We start from the raw sequence: 17,931 nt of genomic DNA on the forward strand, positions 1-17,931 counted from the left end.
ATAAATGGCTCCCATAGTTTGTCGATGTGGTCACAAATGCAAATAAATATGTCATAAAAAAAATTTTTATGTCGCACACGAGTAGCAACATTTAGGAATAATAACGAAGTAAAATATCATTTTTACAATCGATTTACTACTATGATTATTTCAAATATTAACAGGAAAAAAACAAACAAAAATTGAGCAGATCATTGTAAAGTTCATTCCTAAAATCCTAAAAACATCCACAGTTGCTGTTCTTTGATGTTGCTTCTCTTTGATTTTGCTCTTGGAGCTCTCTTTGTCAAGAAATCCAGACACGAACGACATCTATTGAAATCGTAGAGAATCCAAGTATCCGACGATCCAGAAATGCCGCTTCAGAAACTATGTACGGCGCGAAGAGCGACGAGTACTAATTTACGAGCGGATACGATCATATACACATGACATGACCACATTGTTACCAGGATATCTACGTACGTTAACCCAGAGGAGACCCTTTGAGACCTCAGGGCTCCCGTTGTTCTTTGATTTGCTCAAATAGACACCAGTAACAATTCCATTTGTCCTGATCCCGCACAGATGGTGTCCAGTAGTTTCTCATCTCACGGGGGACTCGAGCAGCATCATATCTTTCTATGAAGGACTTCGTAAAGATGTCTGACCATCGGGTCGGCGGTCTTCCCGCGGTGCGTTCGATGTCGCGTGGTATCCAGTCGCTTGCGGCTCTCGTCCACCGGTTGTCATTGAAACGCATCACGTGTTCGGCCCGCCAGAGTTTGCCTTCCTTGACATATGCGACAGCGTCTCTGACCTTCGATCGTTGACGTAGGACTGAACCTCGAATCCCTTCTTTTGGTTGCGTAAAGCGGGATACTCCTAGCATCACCTTTTCAAATCCGTGTTCGGTGACGCTGACCGCAGTTTCTTCCTGCCAGCGAAACCGCTAGGTTTCAAAAGCGTAGCTCAAAGCAGGAAGAACGGTGGTGTTAAATAGGCGAGCAAATACGCGGATTTTTTGAGTCTTCTTCCCTATATCCTCGGAGATCCATCGACGGAGAGGTTTTTCCAGTCTAGAAACTGGAAATGCTTGACAGCTATCCTCCTGTACACTCGAATAATGTGTTAATTCCTATACGTGTCCCACGTCCTGTCTGTTAACGGCGAGGACGGGGCAGAGCCGACCATCCCAATTATCACACGGGGTATCCTTGAAAGACTGTATCCGCTTCCGCGAAGCGAGATGCCCAACTTTCCGATACTCGTAGTCATCGATCATCAGTGGGGTTTTGTGTCAGACGGACGGAATGACTTTGTTTAATAATTTAGTATGATTTTAGTATGCATAATTAAAGAAGATTTAATAAGTTAATTGCATTATTTATTTCAAAATATCGCGAATTTGCGGGTGTGGCGCAGTCAGTTAGAGGTCCGCTGTAACCACACGGTCGATGGTTCGAAACCGCCCTTGTGCAAATCGTGCCTTTCATCTCTCCGGGGTCGATAAACTGGTAGCAGATGCCGCCTGGGAGGATAAAAACATTGATTTGATCATCGGCTGGACCCCGCAACTCATTGTATAGGCCAACACGCCTTCCAAAACCTCAACGATTATGAATTCCAGTAATTCCGGTAAAACGCGTTGGCGCATCCCAAGTGGATTAATACGTCAGTGACTTTATCCTCGATCTTTTTTTTATTTCAAAATATCACCTGTATGATGTACGGTGCGAAGAGGTTATGACCGTGAGCAGCTCTCGTCACTTTGTATGCTTCGGATTCGAAGCCAGATCTTCTCTTCGAGGAATACACCTGATTTTTGTGGTTCGTTTGATTAGATGTCGGATGAACGGACAACTTTACTCTCTATGTCATTGTAGCGAAACGCTTATTTGGGACATCAGACCCTGTGAGGCACTACTTTCCGGATTTTCTTTCCAAAACGTCTACAGTGTTCTTTCCCCTTTTTTCTTTTAAAGCCATCTCACCTCTGGTTTTTTCTCTAAAAATATCTCATTACTTCAGTGTTCTTGGAAGTTCGTATCAAAATATTTATTGAATTTCCGACACAAAGGTGTCCAGTTGAAAGATTTACACATTGAAACAAATGTACAGACGTTAACGAATTCCTCATCACCTCTTTCCCCAGTCTAAAAAAAAAATTAAAATATTTGAGGCGAAAGCGGAAACGGATTTTCTACTGAAATTTTAAATCAAAAACCAATCAAGTGGGTAGCAAAGTGGGAAAAAACTCACTCCATCCACCATATTGCTGATATGGATAGTATCCGCCATAGTATCCTGGATATACACCACCACCGTAACCACCGCCCCAACCTCCGTAGCCACCGTAACCACGACCCCAATGATGTCGGCGCCAGTGTTCGTGGGAAGACGAGGAACGACGGACTTAAGAAAAAGTATAGTTTTCTGCCGTTCAAGAAAAAAAGTGGTTTTAAAATGTACCTCGTCGACTTCGTTCAGACGAAACCGTAAGTATTATCGCTAACAGTACAACAACAACAACAACAATGAGTTTCATTCTAAAATCATTACAAAGTAAATAAAAGCTAAAATCATAAGGAGTATGGAGATTCAAGCACTTTTTTCAAACGATGCACAGTTCTGATTCGCAAAAAAAAATATCTGGAAAGAAATTTGCGCTACGTCTTGGCTAATTTCTTCGCGAGAGACACTTTCACAAGGACAGATAATCTCTACGACAACAAGATCGGCATACGATCGTCTGTTGTTTATTCTCCGTTCTCTTATATACCAGCTATGGGTGACAGTGACAACAGTTTGGCCAACAACCTGCGCATAAAACTAGTTCGATACGCGCTATAATATCGGTTTTATTAACGCGTGATGTCATTAAGCTCATAGAAAAATTTTCGATTGTTACGGGCAAGGATTAGACTGTTTATGCACTTCGCCTTTCCTCAACTCGAAGATCGGTTTTCATTCTGGAAAAAGAAATGACGTCATTGAACTCAACACAGAGCAGATCGGATCGTAACGGTGAGCGATTACAGTTTTCAAGAAGCCTTCCGCCTTCGGTTTGCCCGCATCTGTATTTGTGGAACCTTTGATGTCGAATATTTTCCAGAAAGTTGTTTAAAGAAGCATATCACGAAATTGACGACTTCGGGTCCCTATGTGGGAAAAGATATAGTTCCGGGTCTAGACGACGAGTATAAGAGTGGTTCCACTCAATCCCTCCTAATAGTCCTGAAAAACGTCGTGGGAAACGAGCTCAGTCCCTACGAGATACGTTGCACCACGCCTAGTTCGTACACGCGCCGCGTCCACTTGCGAGCGGTCCGAAATCAATGAGCGCCCCTCAAAATCACTTTGTCATAGAAGATTCAGTGATTTAATCGTTCCATTTAACTCGAAGTATTGCTTTAGCGACATACGATGGGAAATTACCGTGTGTGGCCCATGAGCACGTCACGATCGAACCAGGTCCTCAAGTTTGGGCTATACCTGATCAGTGAGGTTTGTGAGAGTTCATCTCGGATGGGCAGTTCTGCCACAGTAGATAGCACTCAACAACTAGTAAGTTCATTAGATCCTCTAGGGCACAATTTCCCAAATTTTTCCCCCAAGGACATCTACATTGTGTTTTTTCTCGTGGGTTTTTTTTTACGATGATGATTAGGTTTTTTAACAAACAGGGTTGTGGTTTCTCCGTAAAATTATCCACATTATTTCAGAATTATTATTATTTTGTTCACAGAAGTTTGCATTAAAACTTTTATTAATCTTTTTACACAAAGATCACCAGTTGAAAGATTTACACATTGGAACAAATGTACAATTGTTTGCGGATTCTTCATTACCTCTTTCCCCAACCTGAAAAAAATTAAAATATTATCGGAGATTGCATTCAGGAAAATTGATTCCATATCGGAAATTTCAAATTTAAGACCTATCAAAAGGGTCGAAATGCGAGAAAAAGCTCACCCCATCCGCCAGACTGTTGGTATGGATTGTATCCGCCGTAATATCCTTGATTCACGCCACCTCCGTATCCGTTTCCACCACCCCAACCGCCACCAGGGTAGCCACCAAAGCGGCGACCCCAGCCTTCATGGGAAGATGAGGAACGGGGCACTTAAGAGGTAGTAGTGGATTTTTGTAATCAAAGAACATTTTGAGTTAGGATTTACCTCGTCGACTTCGTTCCGACAATACCGTAGATATTATCGCTAACAGTAGAATAACAACAATAGTGAGTTTCATTCTAAAATCATTGAAAAATTAAATAATTGTTGGGAAAAAATGAAGAAAATGCAAATTTAAACGCTTTTTCGAGGTGTTAGAGAGCTCTCACTCAGGCGAAAAAAGCATTTCTGGAAAAGAAGAATTTAGGGTTAGACCTGGATTAGATTTTATACGAGTAATTTTTTAACTAAAATAAAATGTTAGTTAGAATTAGAACAATACAGCAAACATATGATCGTGTTGTTTATTCTCCGTTACCTTATATACCAGCAACCATTGATGGGAACATTTTGGCCAACAGAAGAAAAAAACTAGTTTGATTAGCACCACAATATCGGTTTACATCAACGAATGACGTCATTGACCTCAGAGAAATCAATCCGAGTGGCGCTACGGGAAAAGTTTACACTTTTTGTGTACTCATTCTTCTCTTTCTTGATCTCAGCATCGGTTTTCATGAACAAATGACGTCATTGAACTCACGGAAAGCAAATTTCGGGGCGTTACGGTCAACGATCGAAATTATCGAGAAGGTCCCATTCGATTAGATGTGTACCTCAGGTTTCGTGTTCATGGTACTTTCGATATGAAATATTTTTCTTACAATCCTTAATAATGAAATATTTTTGATTTGTGCTTAAAAGATTATTTTAAAAGATTATTTGTATTGTGTCGTGGTTAGTCATGTGCATAAAAACCACATAGAATCACACCAGAAAAATCAGATCACGGATCAGATTTCCGATCAGCTAGCGATCGAGAACGCAATACTGAATTTGCTATCCAGAAACTGTATCGGTTTCCATTTCCTGTTTTCTTATAAATCCGACCAGATACATGATATCTAACCCTCAAAAATGTTCGAGGTACACTCCAAAAAGAGGTACAGTACTTTCGAGCATGTTATTATTCCCAGAGATTTCATTGAGGCCAAGATTTATATACTAGAGATTGCCAAGGACCTGAAAACGGAGGGGAAGTGTTAGATCAATGATTCGGGATCTGAAGAAAGATTCAAAAACGTATGTTGTATGTAGAATATGACTTTTTATGAATTTTTGACCAACTCCTGAATGCCAAGGTCCCAGAAGGCATTCCTATTATTAATAGAGAAGCAGGTCTATCACACATGGACCATCACTATTACAATCCTACTGCTACTGAAGTAAAGACGATGATTTCAGCCTTTAATATATTATATATACTTTATATTAATATACTATATATACTTTAAATTAATAGGTTTGGGATTCACGTGCTTGTTCAATGTGGTGATGTGTTCTAAAGAATGGACTTGGATTGAATTAAAGGCATCACCCCACGAATCTGAGGTGGTACGGATTTCAGGTGGAGTATTCGTGTACGGAATAGTAGATTATAGAGAGGAGGAGGGGGAGATTCCGTCCATTTCTTCCTAACTGCCGTAAAAAACGGCCCGGAAGATACCGCGTGCACAAGGCTGGCGCGCTCCAATCGAACTCTTCGTGGAAAATAGTGCGCCAGAACGTCCGAAGCCGTATCTTCCGGGCCGTTTTTACGGCAATTGGGAAGAAATGGACGGAATCACCCTTCTCTCCATAATTTACAATCCCGTATACGAATACTCACCCTGAAATCCGTACCCACCTCAGATTCATGGAGTGATGCCTTTAATGTGGTGATGTGTTCTGAAGGATGGACTTGGATTGAATTAAAAGGAATTGAATCGATTTTTGAAACTTTTAATTTTGACGAAGAATCTGACACCAAAACATTAGCAATTGATCGTTATCACAGCCTTGGCGTTCCCTTCGCCTTCGGGAAACCAAAACCCAAGCAAGGTCGATCCTCACGTTTTCCTGTACATCCTCAATGCTAGGTCAATCGTCCTGTCATACTTCTAAGGTGGACTTCAGCTATCAGTACTAATTAATGGGATTTTCTTTTCTTTTTTATGTCCAGATTTTCTTTATGAGTAGGATATTTCCCTCTTCAGCTTCCGTTTCTTTTCAATCCAAGTTTTTGCTTTTACGGCCCCTTCAATTTTGAACGATTTTTTTTCTCCACCGTGTTTCGACTGGTAACCTTATGACCATATGATTCCTTGTGCATTCCCGCTCTTAGGTCATTTCTGGCTACTCCACCCAGCTTCGTTCTCTTGTGGAGCTTTTTTGTATTTTATTAACCCCATATATGTACTGCTGTTTTCGTTGGTCCATATTTTTCAAATTTAGAGGAACCCATTTTCTACTTAGAAATGGAGAATTGTTTAAAAACTGAGTAAAATATATTCGCCCAGGTTAAATTGTTCACCTAAAAATTGACCTTGAATTTTTCTTATGCTTACAATGCATACATAAATAGTATAGTTTTCTTAAGTTATTTCTGTCACCTCTGTTCTTATCGGTTGATTCTTTAAGATAAAATCTTTCCGTTATATTTAAATGTGTGTGCAAATACACTAAATAAACACGATTTATTCATATCGTTCATACTAGTAACATAAATCATGTAAGTAAAGCTAAATCGTTGAGGGAAGCAATAAGAGTGTTTGAAATTATTATTGCAGATTGTAATAAAAATGGCACAGTAAAAATTTGAAAAAAAACGAAAACTTATATGGCACAATAAAATTCCTTCGAAAATATTGGATGGTACGACAAACTTTTGTTTTAAAAAAATTTGATAGTAATTTTACTATTAATTCTACTGGTAGCTACATATATTTTACACCGTATTTACGAACCGCATCCATAAGGTCACTGAAAAAAAATAATGGTGAAGACTGGATATCCATAGTTATTACAGAATAATTTTTGTGGAATCTTTGCAATAATTTAAACAACTGTAAAAACTAGGAAAATTATTGTAGTTCCCGTTTGCACCGAAGTAACTGAAGCGATCGCATGATTTCACCGCATGGTTCCATGCGAACCTAGGATAGAAATCTTCATGAAAATTTTTTCAGTTCTTATTTGAACCCAAGGAATTACAAACATACCTAGGTCTATCCTCTATCCCGTCCATGAATGATCCGGAATCATCTCGTAATGAGCACACATAATCTGTAAGAATATATTAAGATGGAAATTTTGTGTCTATGGTTTTCCTAACTTTGAATCTTTCCTAACTAGTAGCAATAACTAATATTAATACTTAATAAATAATAACTAACAACCGATTCCCAACTAATTTCACGATGACCTACTTCAAGAGGGAATTTCACTCGAGAAAATCCTCCAATTTTAATTTTTCGCCAATTTTACACAAATTAAAAATTAGATTATTTAAGCGAACCTTTCGTGGGACAACACACTCCATTCTCCAAAGAGTGATTGGGAGGACAAGAGGGATTCGGTCGAATGTACTGTGCATTTGGTATCAAATAGTTCGAGCCACATTTTTCAGCTGAAATGGAAACGTAAGAAATTTTGACTTTGATTTTGTTCCCGGATCTGATTCGCCTGAATTCTGAACGACCTTTCATCCATTGATCGTGAGAATTTCCTCTTGGAATGAAGACGGCATCACTTCCAGCTAGAACAGGTGACATTGTGGTTGTCCCGCTTGTGCCCCCGTTCGGGCATTGTTCACGACATTCCTGAGCGGTTGAGAAACGATTCGAATTCCCACCACATCCACGGTATTGGAACGGTTGACATACCTCTGGAAATTCGGCGGGATAATTTTTCTACTAATTATTATTGTAATTTTATTTATTATATTGTTTTTTAAAATTTAGTGCTTCATATTTTATATTATATTTATTGTTATTATACTACTATTTCATTTACATTTACACGTATAGTATTTAATTTAATTTTGTAAATTTGGCCACCAGGAAAAAAGAGGTCATTCGTCCCACTTATCAGCAGTTATAGTCGGCTCTAAATATGTTCAACCATGAGGAGGTGTGGCATCTTTGATTCGTGCATGGAGAAGCATAAAGGGTGAAGCAGAGAAGAAGGGTAATTTCAGGTAGACGCGTCGCGGTCACCCGGATGAACGCATCTGGGGTCAGCTATATACCCCCTTCAACTGATATCACAGTCAGGAGCGTACTATATCGGCCCCTAATGATCCTGTAGGCCAGGTAAGTGGTGGATAACGATTTTGGGAATAACCGTAACCTGATTTCTTCTGACATTTTGAAACTTAAACAGAACGACTACAAAATCAGAAGTTTCCCGACTTCACACCAACTGCTTTACGTCACAGCTTCAAATTTGTGGAAAGTGAGTCGCTGAGGAACGAATTGAAAGTTTGATGTCCTGCCCAAACAACATGTAATACGAATGAACTGAAGATTAGTACAACTGTTGATTCTTGCTAAGGCGAAACCTCTTAAATGATAAGGGAACTTCTTAATAATAACTTTTTTAAGGAATGGTAAACTTACTGTAATGACTGTCGTAATAGAACATTCTCTGTGTTGGTTTATCGCATTCGACTCCAACATCTTTCGCAACCAAACAATCCAGAGCAAGTGAAGCAGGTAAAGCGCACAGTATGAAAACGATCATCTGTAAATTTAGAATAAAATATTTCACCGTAAAAAATAAACATGAATTATATTTATTGCGTAAAGTTACATTTACGACATTTGAAACAGTTTAAAAGAAGTATTCCTACAGAAGCTGTGTTCATAGAGTGAAGAAAATTCTAGTTTTTTTTCACATTGTACTTGAGTAAATAAGTAAATAAACGGTAAAGAAAAGAATCCCTCGAAATAATCTAGCAAAATAACTACTCCAGCTGATTTTAACACAAGGTATAGAGTTAATTGACTTTTATTTCTTAAATAGTAAAAGTTTTCAGAGAATCTTACGCGAAAAACGAGTTTTTAATGGACATACACTCTACCAGTAACTAAGGAGAGCATTTATTTGTAGTCCTTAGCAAATATTTCACCAAAACCGTTCGTTCCACATGGTAATCACTTCGGCTCGACAGTAGCAATATAAAAACAACCAGGCCAAAGTATTTCACCGACACTTCACCGCTTGACCGTATCGATCTGTGCATCCGCATCGCCTACAGCTATGACGCGGCGACCGGCGAGACAATAAATTTGGTATGGACTATGATTAGGTTTATGCTGGGTCTTTGCATACCTTCTTCTCATTTTTTAAACAATTTTTTTTCTTCAAAATTTCATTGGTGCAAATCAAGGTTCAACAATGTAATTACCATCATTATCAGAAACATGTAATCACTAAATGGGTAAGGTCCCAAAGCCTTTCTTCCGGAATGAGAAGGGCTGCGGTGATTAAAAAAAGTCTTTGAGAACGTTTTTGAGGTCTCCGAGCTCTTTGAAATTTTTTCCCCGCGGAGCTGCACCTCCAGGAATCGAAACAGAGTGATAGTCAAATGGGGAAGATCCGGGCTTTAAGAAGGATAGGTCACGGTCGTCCAGCCGAAGCCATCCAGAAACTGTCGCGTCGCCTGTGCCGTGTGAAGTCTTGCGTTGTCATTTAGCAGTACGACTTCGAGGGATTTTGGGCGCGTTGGGAATTTTTCGCAGACCGCTCCGCTCTCAGCTTCTGGATTTGCTTCATGTGGAGATTGGCGTTAACTGTATGATCATCCCTCAGAAGCTCCAATATCAAAAAAACTTCCGGGTCCCATAATGTGAAAAAAACAAATGTGGAACAAAAAAAATACTAGGACCCAAAAATGTATGCAAGTAAAACTGTACTTGTACAGAAGGCTTTGTAGTGGGACTTCTCATCGTAAAAATCAAGAAAAACTCAAAGATCTAAGAAAAAAATATTCGTTTATAATGTAAAATAAGAAAATTTTAACCAGAAATGATTATTGAATGTAACCCATGGAAATCATCACCACATATGAAAAAAAAGAATGTCAAATAGTACCAAAGTTCAAGAATAGGCAAACACGAACTGATTTTATACTCTCGACGTTTGCTAAGCGACAATAGCATGGGCGTACACAGTAAACAACGCGGCAACTCGCATTTGAGAGAAATAAAGAGCAAATAAACACGGTGACGTTGACAAGTCTCTCCCTCTCCATTCAGCGGAAAAAAAAGAATAATATAAACGTCTTCAAGGATCAAGTAAATATTAAGGACTTCGGTGAAGCACCACTATGTACACAACATACTTTACGAGCTATTCACTTTCTTCTATGCTGTACTGTATCAACTTCTGTCCGGGACATTCTCTAAGATACTGGAAAACAGTTTGTTACAAGAGTAATAAAAATAATAGCTTAATAAAAATAAAAATATATAAGTAAATAAAAATAAAAAAGAATAATTCATATAAGAACAGTAAAAATCCCTTTTAAAAGTTTTTAACATATTAACAATGATTAATAAAAAAAAATCCTTCAGCTTAAGCGAACTTTTAATGACACATAGTTGTTTGGTTTTGCTTGAAGCGAATCCTTTTATCTTTTCTTTTCTTCTTCCTTCCGAATCCTTTTTTTCCATATCTTTTCAAGAAAAAGAGCAAGAGTTGAGAACCTTTGCGAAGGTTCTGTACGATCCCCAATCTTCTGTCAACGGTAATTCTGCCACTGATTCGGAACCTTCTGGACACCACCACCACGATGTAGACAAGCACGCATCCCATCCTCGATATGGACTCTTGAGGTTGCTCTTGAACTCAAACCAGTCAACGTTTGAGGTGTATAGCACGTGAACCCCTCTTCAGAGGTCCAAAGCAATCATGCTTTTTTTTATAAACTTTTCTCCGAGGCTTTTTACAAATAAATTTTTTCAAAGCTACTTTCTGCTTTTTACTTTTTCCTAAGCTCCACAAAGGAAGAGATGGTCCGACAGAAAATAATTTTTAAAACAACTACATTCTGCTTTTTCAGTGATTACTTCAACAGCTATTTTCTTGGGACCTAATTGATTCATAAATGAGATTATTCTTTTTAAATCCAAGCTAGTTGAGGACTTGAAAAGTTTGACTTTCAATAAACCTCGGCATAGTTGAATGTCGAATTGACTTTTGAGCTGATTATCATTATATTATTATCTATAATAAAACTGTTTAAAAACCTCTTGTACAGCTCATCAAATGTCAATAAAAATTTGACTTAATTTATAAATTTATATTTATCAAATTGAGGACTCTAAGCTGTACTCTTTTAACTATCCTTTAACTCCCTCATAAAGTTAAAAGGTGTGCCTTATCAAAACAATCGCCTCTAATTTCGAAGAGCTAAGAACCTTAATTTTTATTTTATACTAACATTTTTGCTCTTAATTACCATTCGTCTAACACAATTAAATATAACAGCTACAAATCTGGTTCTACCATCAAATTAAACACAAAAGCACTCTTTCTGACTCGTAAGAGAGCAGTCATGCGAATAAGTGTAAAAAGACGTAACGTATGATAGAAAACTTAACACATCATTTCCATGCAATGAAGGGAGTGAAGGGTATTGTGTGAAAGAAAACTTTCATATTAAATTGTAACACTAAATATTGGAGTAAACATCAGGAAATCTTGTTGTAATCTATAATTTATATTTTTAATTAAATTAAATTTTTATCAATTTTTGATTGAGACTGCTGGAAATTTCCAATAAGTATTCAATGATTCAGTTCCTCTAAAAACGGGAATATTTTTGATTTTTTTATTGAAATATATTACAGCTATATTACAACATTCATTTCCCTGAAAACGGGAATATTTTTGGTTTTTTTTTAAATATATTACAGCGATGTTTGTTCAACGAAGTTGAAAAATCTAAAATCTAAAATCACCGATTGATTTATCAACAAAAAGTGACAATTTGAATCATTGAACATTTCTGTAGATCACTTATCAGAAGGTTATAATTTATGTCTGGCTCGGTCATTCCTCGACTTTCGGAGAAAAAAAGGAAAATTATAGAAGGAGGGAGAAAGAAAGATTCATAGCGCTATCAGCTTATTATTTCTTCAGTGGTGGAAGGAACAACTGGAAGAAAAGGAAAAAGAAATATCCGGGTTGTACTACTATGATATGATGCGAGTGTTTCTCTTCTAATGTGAGCCATAATCGAGGTCATTTGGATTTTATAGACGATGTGAATGCAATAAAAGTGCTTACTTTTGCAGTTTTCTGCAAAACAGGATAAGGCTGAGACTGGAGACGTCCTTGAATTATCAGTTTCTACTACGTCCTTGAATTATTTCCAATTTCTGTAGAGAGAAGTGCTACAGAGCGGTAACTCGCGCATTTCCTTTATCGTTTGACCAGCAGTACGAAGCAGAAGGATCGGAATTAACCTTTTCCTTCCTCAGCAAGAATCTCACATTAGGAATTATTGTTGATTGTAACGGCGATAATTCCAACTGGATCCGCGTATACGAGTCTGATTGCTACTTCGCTGATGCTCGCGGTCGTCCTGTTTATACTAGGCGCAATCAGGCGTTTCTGGACACGTACTAGCTACATAACTTACACAGTTATTCGGCGGAAGTTAGCAGGATATTGCAGAAAGGTGTTCTGGTACAGTTCACTCCCAAAGCTCAACACGAATAGGTCAAATATCTGGAGGTAGCGTGGAATCTGCGGCAGGAACTCTCCGTATAAACACGCCGAACTGCCGACATTCCTGACCTGGGGTACTCAGGTTGTTCGACGTCGACTGGCAGTTCACTCAAGACCCCAGGTCTCGCAAAATATGGAACAGTAATGAATGGATGGATCCTGCTTGAGCTTTTGAGAAGATTGGACGGGACCACAGAGGCAGAGCCAGAGCTCCGGACAGACAGACGCATCGGCGAAGAAGGCACGAAACAGCGTCATCAATCGTAATATCCGCCGATTAAGTAAAACGAGTAACTCAATTCTAGATTATTAGTCTTATTGTTGCTGCGGGCGGATGTAGGACCGATAAGAGGACAGCTGTGTCGATGGTCGGTCGATGGTTCGAAACCGCTTCAGAGCCAACCAGAACCAGTGAAACGCATTGGCATATCCCAATGGATTGATACCCTAGTCTTCTAATCTTCTTTTCTCTTTTATCTTTCTCTATCTTTTTACTTTTTTCCATTGTTATTGAAGGATTTAACCGTGTTTTCACTATTCTCTACCAAGTGGAGATACAGAAAGTGCAAAATCGCTTGCGATCGCATGTCGGTTACGGAAATTCCGAATAACGGTTGAAATGCTTCCTTTTTCCGTTTCCGACGCTAAGTTGAGATTCAATCAATCAAAGATTCAAATTCAAATCACCATTCAATCATGAGGTTCAAATTATGGTGGCCCATGTAAGTGAAGTCCATATAAGTGAAGTGAGATTTGCATGAGCTTAACTCACTGTCCTTAAGGTATCCAGCGGTAGTAGTTTGGATCCTATATAGGATAAAAAGAGGATAGGCGTGATGGATTGGTTACCATGAACTTATTCAGGATATGAGTAAAAGAATCTACTGAAGACCGCCTTACTAACAAAGAATATATAGAGTGAGGGAAGTTCGGTGCACTGAGAATTTATGAGGACACGGCTACGGGTAACACATATAGCAGCGAAACAAACGGAAAAGGAGTTTGTCCGGTGAACGATTGTTTATTGACGCCCCCATAGATTGAAACAGGTTGGAGAGAGAGTTTGACTCTCCTCGCTCGCACTCGCCCGCTCGCTCTCTCTCTCACTCTCTCCTATGCCTGAGAAAGTTCGAACAACCGCCAAAAGTTGCCCCATTGTGTATAGGTGTGGGTGTGTGTGTGCGTGCGGCACGCAGAAAGTTGACGAAAACCGAAAACTTTGAACGAGCTTCGGAAGAAACGGCGACGACACGATTCCGCATGATAGATCGCTCGTTTTCTCCGAAAACACTACATCAACATTCATTAAATGTGTGCACTAGTCGAGCGAAACTAGCACAAAACATTTTCCCGAAAAGAAGAAGAATAACATCTTACGATATGGTTCTAATAAACAACAACATGCTGACTGTATGTTATGTTTATAGTTTCGACTACTTGTTTCCACAACAACTAAAAAGGAAGGACTTTCATTTTTGTCCTTAGTTGTAAACTTATCATGTAGTTATTTATGAATTAGTTACTGTATCAGGTCAACTACTTATTTTTTCATACACGCATACACTTTACAAATTCATAGTCCATCAATCGCATACTGATGATTGATATATCGATGAATTCACCTTTAGAGTCGATCTCAGTGTTCCATCACTCTGGAAGAATTAATATTCCCTAAGACCAGGTGCTGAGTCTCAAAGAACAACTCAACAGCACACCAGCATGCTAAAGAAATAAACAGTTTTTGCTCCAGGGAACGCTTAAAGGCAGCATATCACGATGTTAGGTTCTCTCTAGGCAATTATAGAGTTTGGAGTGTAGATTACGAGTATGAACGAGGTTCAGCTCAATTCCCCCTTACGGTCCTGAAACAACTGCGTGAGAAACGGAGTTTATTCCTACGAAGTACATGAGAACGCGCCACGCGTTCACGCGGGGAGCGGTTGAGAGTTTTCCTGAAATTTCTTCAGCAGCCTATTCAAGTAAAATCAGTGGATAAATGCTGAATATGCTGGCGCAAGTGAAGAGCGTTCCAATATAGAAACCAGCCACGGTCCCAGAAATTCTCCAGAACGATTAAGGAAGATTGAGCAGGGTCACGCTCTTATTCGGAACCTACATCCCAAACTCAGTAATTATCCGTAGAAGCCCTAACATTGTTGAATTTGTGATATGTTGTCTTTAAAGGAGTGGAGCAAGTGGTAGTCTGATTGAGTGAAGTCTGGGGAGTGCGAGTGCGCATGTCGCTTCGGCCAATCACTGCCAACATGAGGTTTTGGGTTAGGAAACTGCTCCACATCCACCTCTTTTCACGAGCATCGCTCCATCAGACAACACTGGTTTCGGGCTCTGAAACGTTCCCTGAAGCAAAAATTGTTCAAATCTTTCACTGACCTCATCCGCTGCAGAGTTGCTCTATGAATCTCAGATCCTCAGCGTTTGGTCCCTGGAAATTGTAATCCTCCCAGAATGATGGAACACTGTGGAAAAGCCACTGATGGTAAGTACAATGATGGACGATCATCGTTGTGTGATTAAGAAACTATGAAATTGTAGAAGCTATGAGTATGTAGAAAAATAAGTAGTCAAATTAACCTACTCGTTTTACACGGTCTGCCATCGAGCACCTAACAGTAAAATGGAGATTATAAAAAAAATTGAAAATAAAAATTTTCCAGAACAAGAGTCAAATACTCGAATAATCAATATTATGGACTCTCATTTTCTTGAATACTAGCACGAGTGAATGTTCGAATATTCAAAAGGATACAGTAGGATGATATTCGGCAATTATAACAGCAGCGAAAGAACACCAACATTGTCAGCGCTCCTAAATATCCACATGTTCCCTTTTTTTATCCGAGCGCGCAATGTGTCATAAATGAGCGAAACGTCATCTACCGAAAAAAAATTGAACGATTGACCTCGAGAAAAGCGTCACAACACAGTCACAGTTTGAAAAGTGGATCAGGTCTTTGTTTAACACTATCGCTGAGACTTTTCTACGCCAAATACAACGTTTCCCGATCATCGCACAAATAATCAGGCTCATTAAAAATTTTCAAAGTTTTTTGGCCGCGGACCTTAGTCTAAAAAAAAATGGGAACGATGTCATCATGGCGCTTCTGAAATCACCCTAATACCTATAGAATCTATCTAGAAGTTCTAACATGATATTGAAGCAGAAAATCCATAAATCACCCTGTGTAACACCCTACGTAACTTAAGCGTAAGATCAGTTAACGACGGGTGTATATGGGGTGCACACACCTATGACTTATGTTGAATCGCGCTGCTGCGACGAGAGTCCGACTTGCGCGTTGGTGTCGTACACCGGGTCCGCTCCGAGAAGGAGCGGTGGGCATCAATGGTGGGACCCGGGGCCGACTGCCCGAATCCGGAGGGGGCTGCGCTGGGCTAGCTACCGAGTGGCGGCTTATCGCCTCCGAACCCTCCGGGCACGTGCCCAGGGTCCATCCCTCTGCCCCGATTCCCCCTTCGGAGGCCTCGGGGTTGCCCCCTGATCCCACCCCTCAACCTATTTCTCTGCGGTTATAATGCGGTGCGAGTGATTACATACAAGTGGTTTACCCTAATAACGACACCACACGGCAATGCATAAATACACGACATTAACGGCGAAAGAATATAGGGGCCTGTCATAGGCTCAGTGGTTGTGGTCCTCGGCGATAGATGGATTGTGGTTGCGGTTCGGGCCCAGGAACAGCCAGCCAGGGTAGATGATGTAATGCGGGCATGCGGTTGTGGTGCGGAAACCGATCGAAAAGACAGGAACATGAGCACGGAATCACGATACCATAATAAAAACAAAAAAGGAACTGGAACCCCGAGTGTTCGGAGCCGGCCCTTATATACTGCGGCCGGCGTAGGAGCGTTACCGTAATACATTGCCAATGGCAATGTTTCCCGCGCGCCGCGTGAGAGAGTGTGCCGGCTGGCTGGGAAAGTCCTGCCGGGTACGACAGTTGGGGAAGGGAAGCGAGTTACGAAATCAGAGACAATGGTTTACGGCACTCGCTCTTTCAGCGACGTATGTTTTTTTCGGCAGCAACTGTCTTACTTGAGTCTTTTTTCTGTATGTTTCTGAGGAAAACAAAAACGGTAGGCACTGTAACTGCTAGGATACTCGTTGGAAATTCTAGCCCAACTTAAAGTAGACTTATATTTTAGGATCTATTCAATTTTTATGGATTTTATAGATTTTTTCATTAAGCTCTGAATTTTATTTATTTAGAGTACAGCCAAGCACTAGGTTAGGATTTCCTTGTACCATGTAATGAATGTAATGAATGTGATTTCTTAGATCCCATTGGAACTTCTGGTCAAACATAATACGACAAAATTGTGCTAAAATGTGAAAATATTTAAAGGAGATTTCAGCTGGCAGTAACCGCTGGAGCTAAATTTCTCTTATTTTTTATTTTTTGTTTTGTCTTGTTTGCTAGCTAAATTATCAGCAAATTTATAGGATAAAAAAAGTTCCTGCGCTAATCGTCACCTTGATTGCACACGCAGCTTTGGAGAATTCTGTTTGTCTAAGAAGTAATAACAAGTTGAAGCTAATGTTTTTTTTTTGTTGTTGTTTGAATAGAAAAAGTTTTCTGAAGAGAAAAACAACGAATAATCCTAGAAATTCTCTGATGTATGTACATTGCCGATAACAGCAAGGATTTAGGGGTCACGAAAGAGCAACCAGCTGCCGACAGTGGCAATGGCATAACGCGCCGAGTTGAAAGCTTATTTGCTGGGCAAACAAGCCTGGTTGGTACATAAGCAAAGTATGCTCTTCTTACCTGCCCGCCCGATATTCGACACATTCGAGCATCGCAGAAAAGTGAGTGATTTTCTCTCCTTTTTCTTTGACGCATTCACTTGATTCCATAACGTTCCTCGATTTACCCAGAATTTTCCCGAACACTTTCCTAACGATCCTCTAGCTGAACTGAAAAAGTAAAGCCTCGTGACATTTTCGATGTTTTCTCTCCAGTTTCTCATTTCATTGGCATCCATTAAAAAACACGCTCATAATTACCTTTTATTTGAAAACATTTTAGTTTAATACGCCGACCAACAAATCAATAAGCAATCAATAAATCATATATCGATGGCTTGCTTCTGTCAAAAGAGCAATTAGTATGTAATACTATAATATAGTAAATAATATAATAATAGTAGTATAATATTAATATAACATTAATAG

At 39.4% G+C, this 17,931-nt stretch overlaps 3 protein-coding genes across 5 annotated transcripts in view; 1 reads left to right on the forward strand and 2 right to left on the reverse strand.

Moving 5' to 3' along the window:
* RB195_016114 (uncharacterized protein) overlaps positions 1-401 on the forward strand; it is a gene marked incomplete at both ends in the record, with an annotated part of 69,537 nt that extends 69,136 nt beyond the window's left edge. The window contains one exon of the mRNA XM_064207129.1: positions 353-401. Coding sequence (XP_064063011.1) covers positions 353-401 — 49 coding nt within the window. The remainder of the gene's footprint in view (positions 1-352) is intronic.
* A 92-nt stretch (positions 402-493) lies between these two features.
* On the reverse strand, positions 494-871 carry RB195_016116 (uncharacterized protein; the record flags this gene model as incomplete). Its single annotated transcript, XM_064207131.1, has 1 exon — positions 494-871. One exon carries the CDS (start codon positions 869-871, stop codon positions 494-496), a length of 378 nt encoding a protein of 125 aa, XP_064063013.1.
* On the reverse strand, positions 494-17,599 carry RB195_016117 (uncharacterized protein; the record flags this gene model as incomplete). 3 transcript variants are annotated; one of them, XM_064207134.1, is made up of 9 exons in its annotated part: positions 2,148-2,185; positions 2,242-2,394; positions 3,955-4,077; positions 7,080-7,129; positions 7,196-7,259; positions 7,492-7,602; positions 7,675-7,860; positions 8,594-8,717; positions 17,525-17,548. In XM_064207134.1, 9 exons carry the CDS (start codon positions 17,546-17,548, stop codon positions 2,148-2,150), a joined length of 873 nt encoding a protein of 290 aa, XP_064063014.1. The 3 variants fall into 3 exon arrangements, with proteins under 3 accessions (XP_064063012.1, XP_064063014.1, XP_064063015.1); XM_064207132.1 differs by lacking the exons at positions 2,148-2,185; positions 7,080-7,129; positions 7,196-7,259; ... (2 more) ...; positions 8,594-8,717; positions 17,525-17,548 and adding exons at positions 494-819; positions 2,452-2,528; positions 3,831-3,843; positions 4,161-4,233 and having other exon boundaries at positions 3,955-4,104; XM_064207133.1 differs by lacking the exons at positions 2,148-2,185; positions 2,242-2,394; positions 3,955-4,077 and having other exon boundaries at positions 6,997-7,129; positions 17,525-17,599.
* Positions 17,600-17,931: the final 332 nt, after the last annotated feature.

The sequence above is a fragment of the Necator americanus genome, chromosome V (genome assembly GCF_031761385.1).
Source record: "Necator americanus strain Aroian chromosome V, whole genome shotgun sequence".
Taxonomy (NCBI): Eukaryota; Metazoa; Nematoda; class Chromadorea; order Rhabditida; family Ancylostomatidae; genus Necator; species Necator americanus.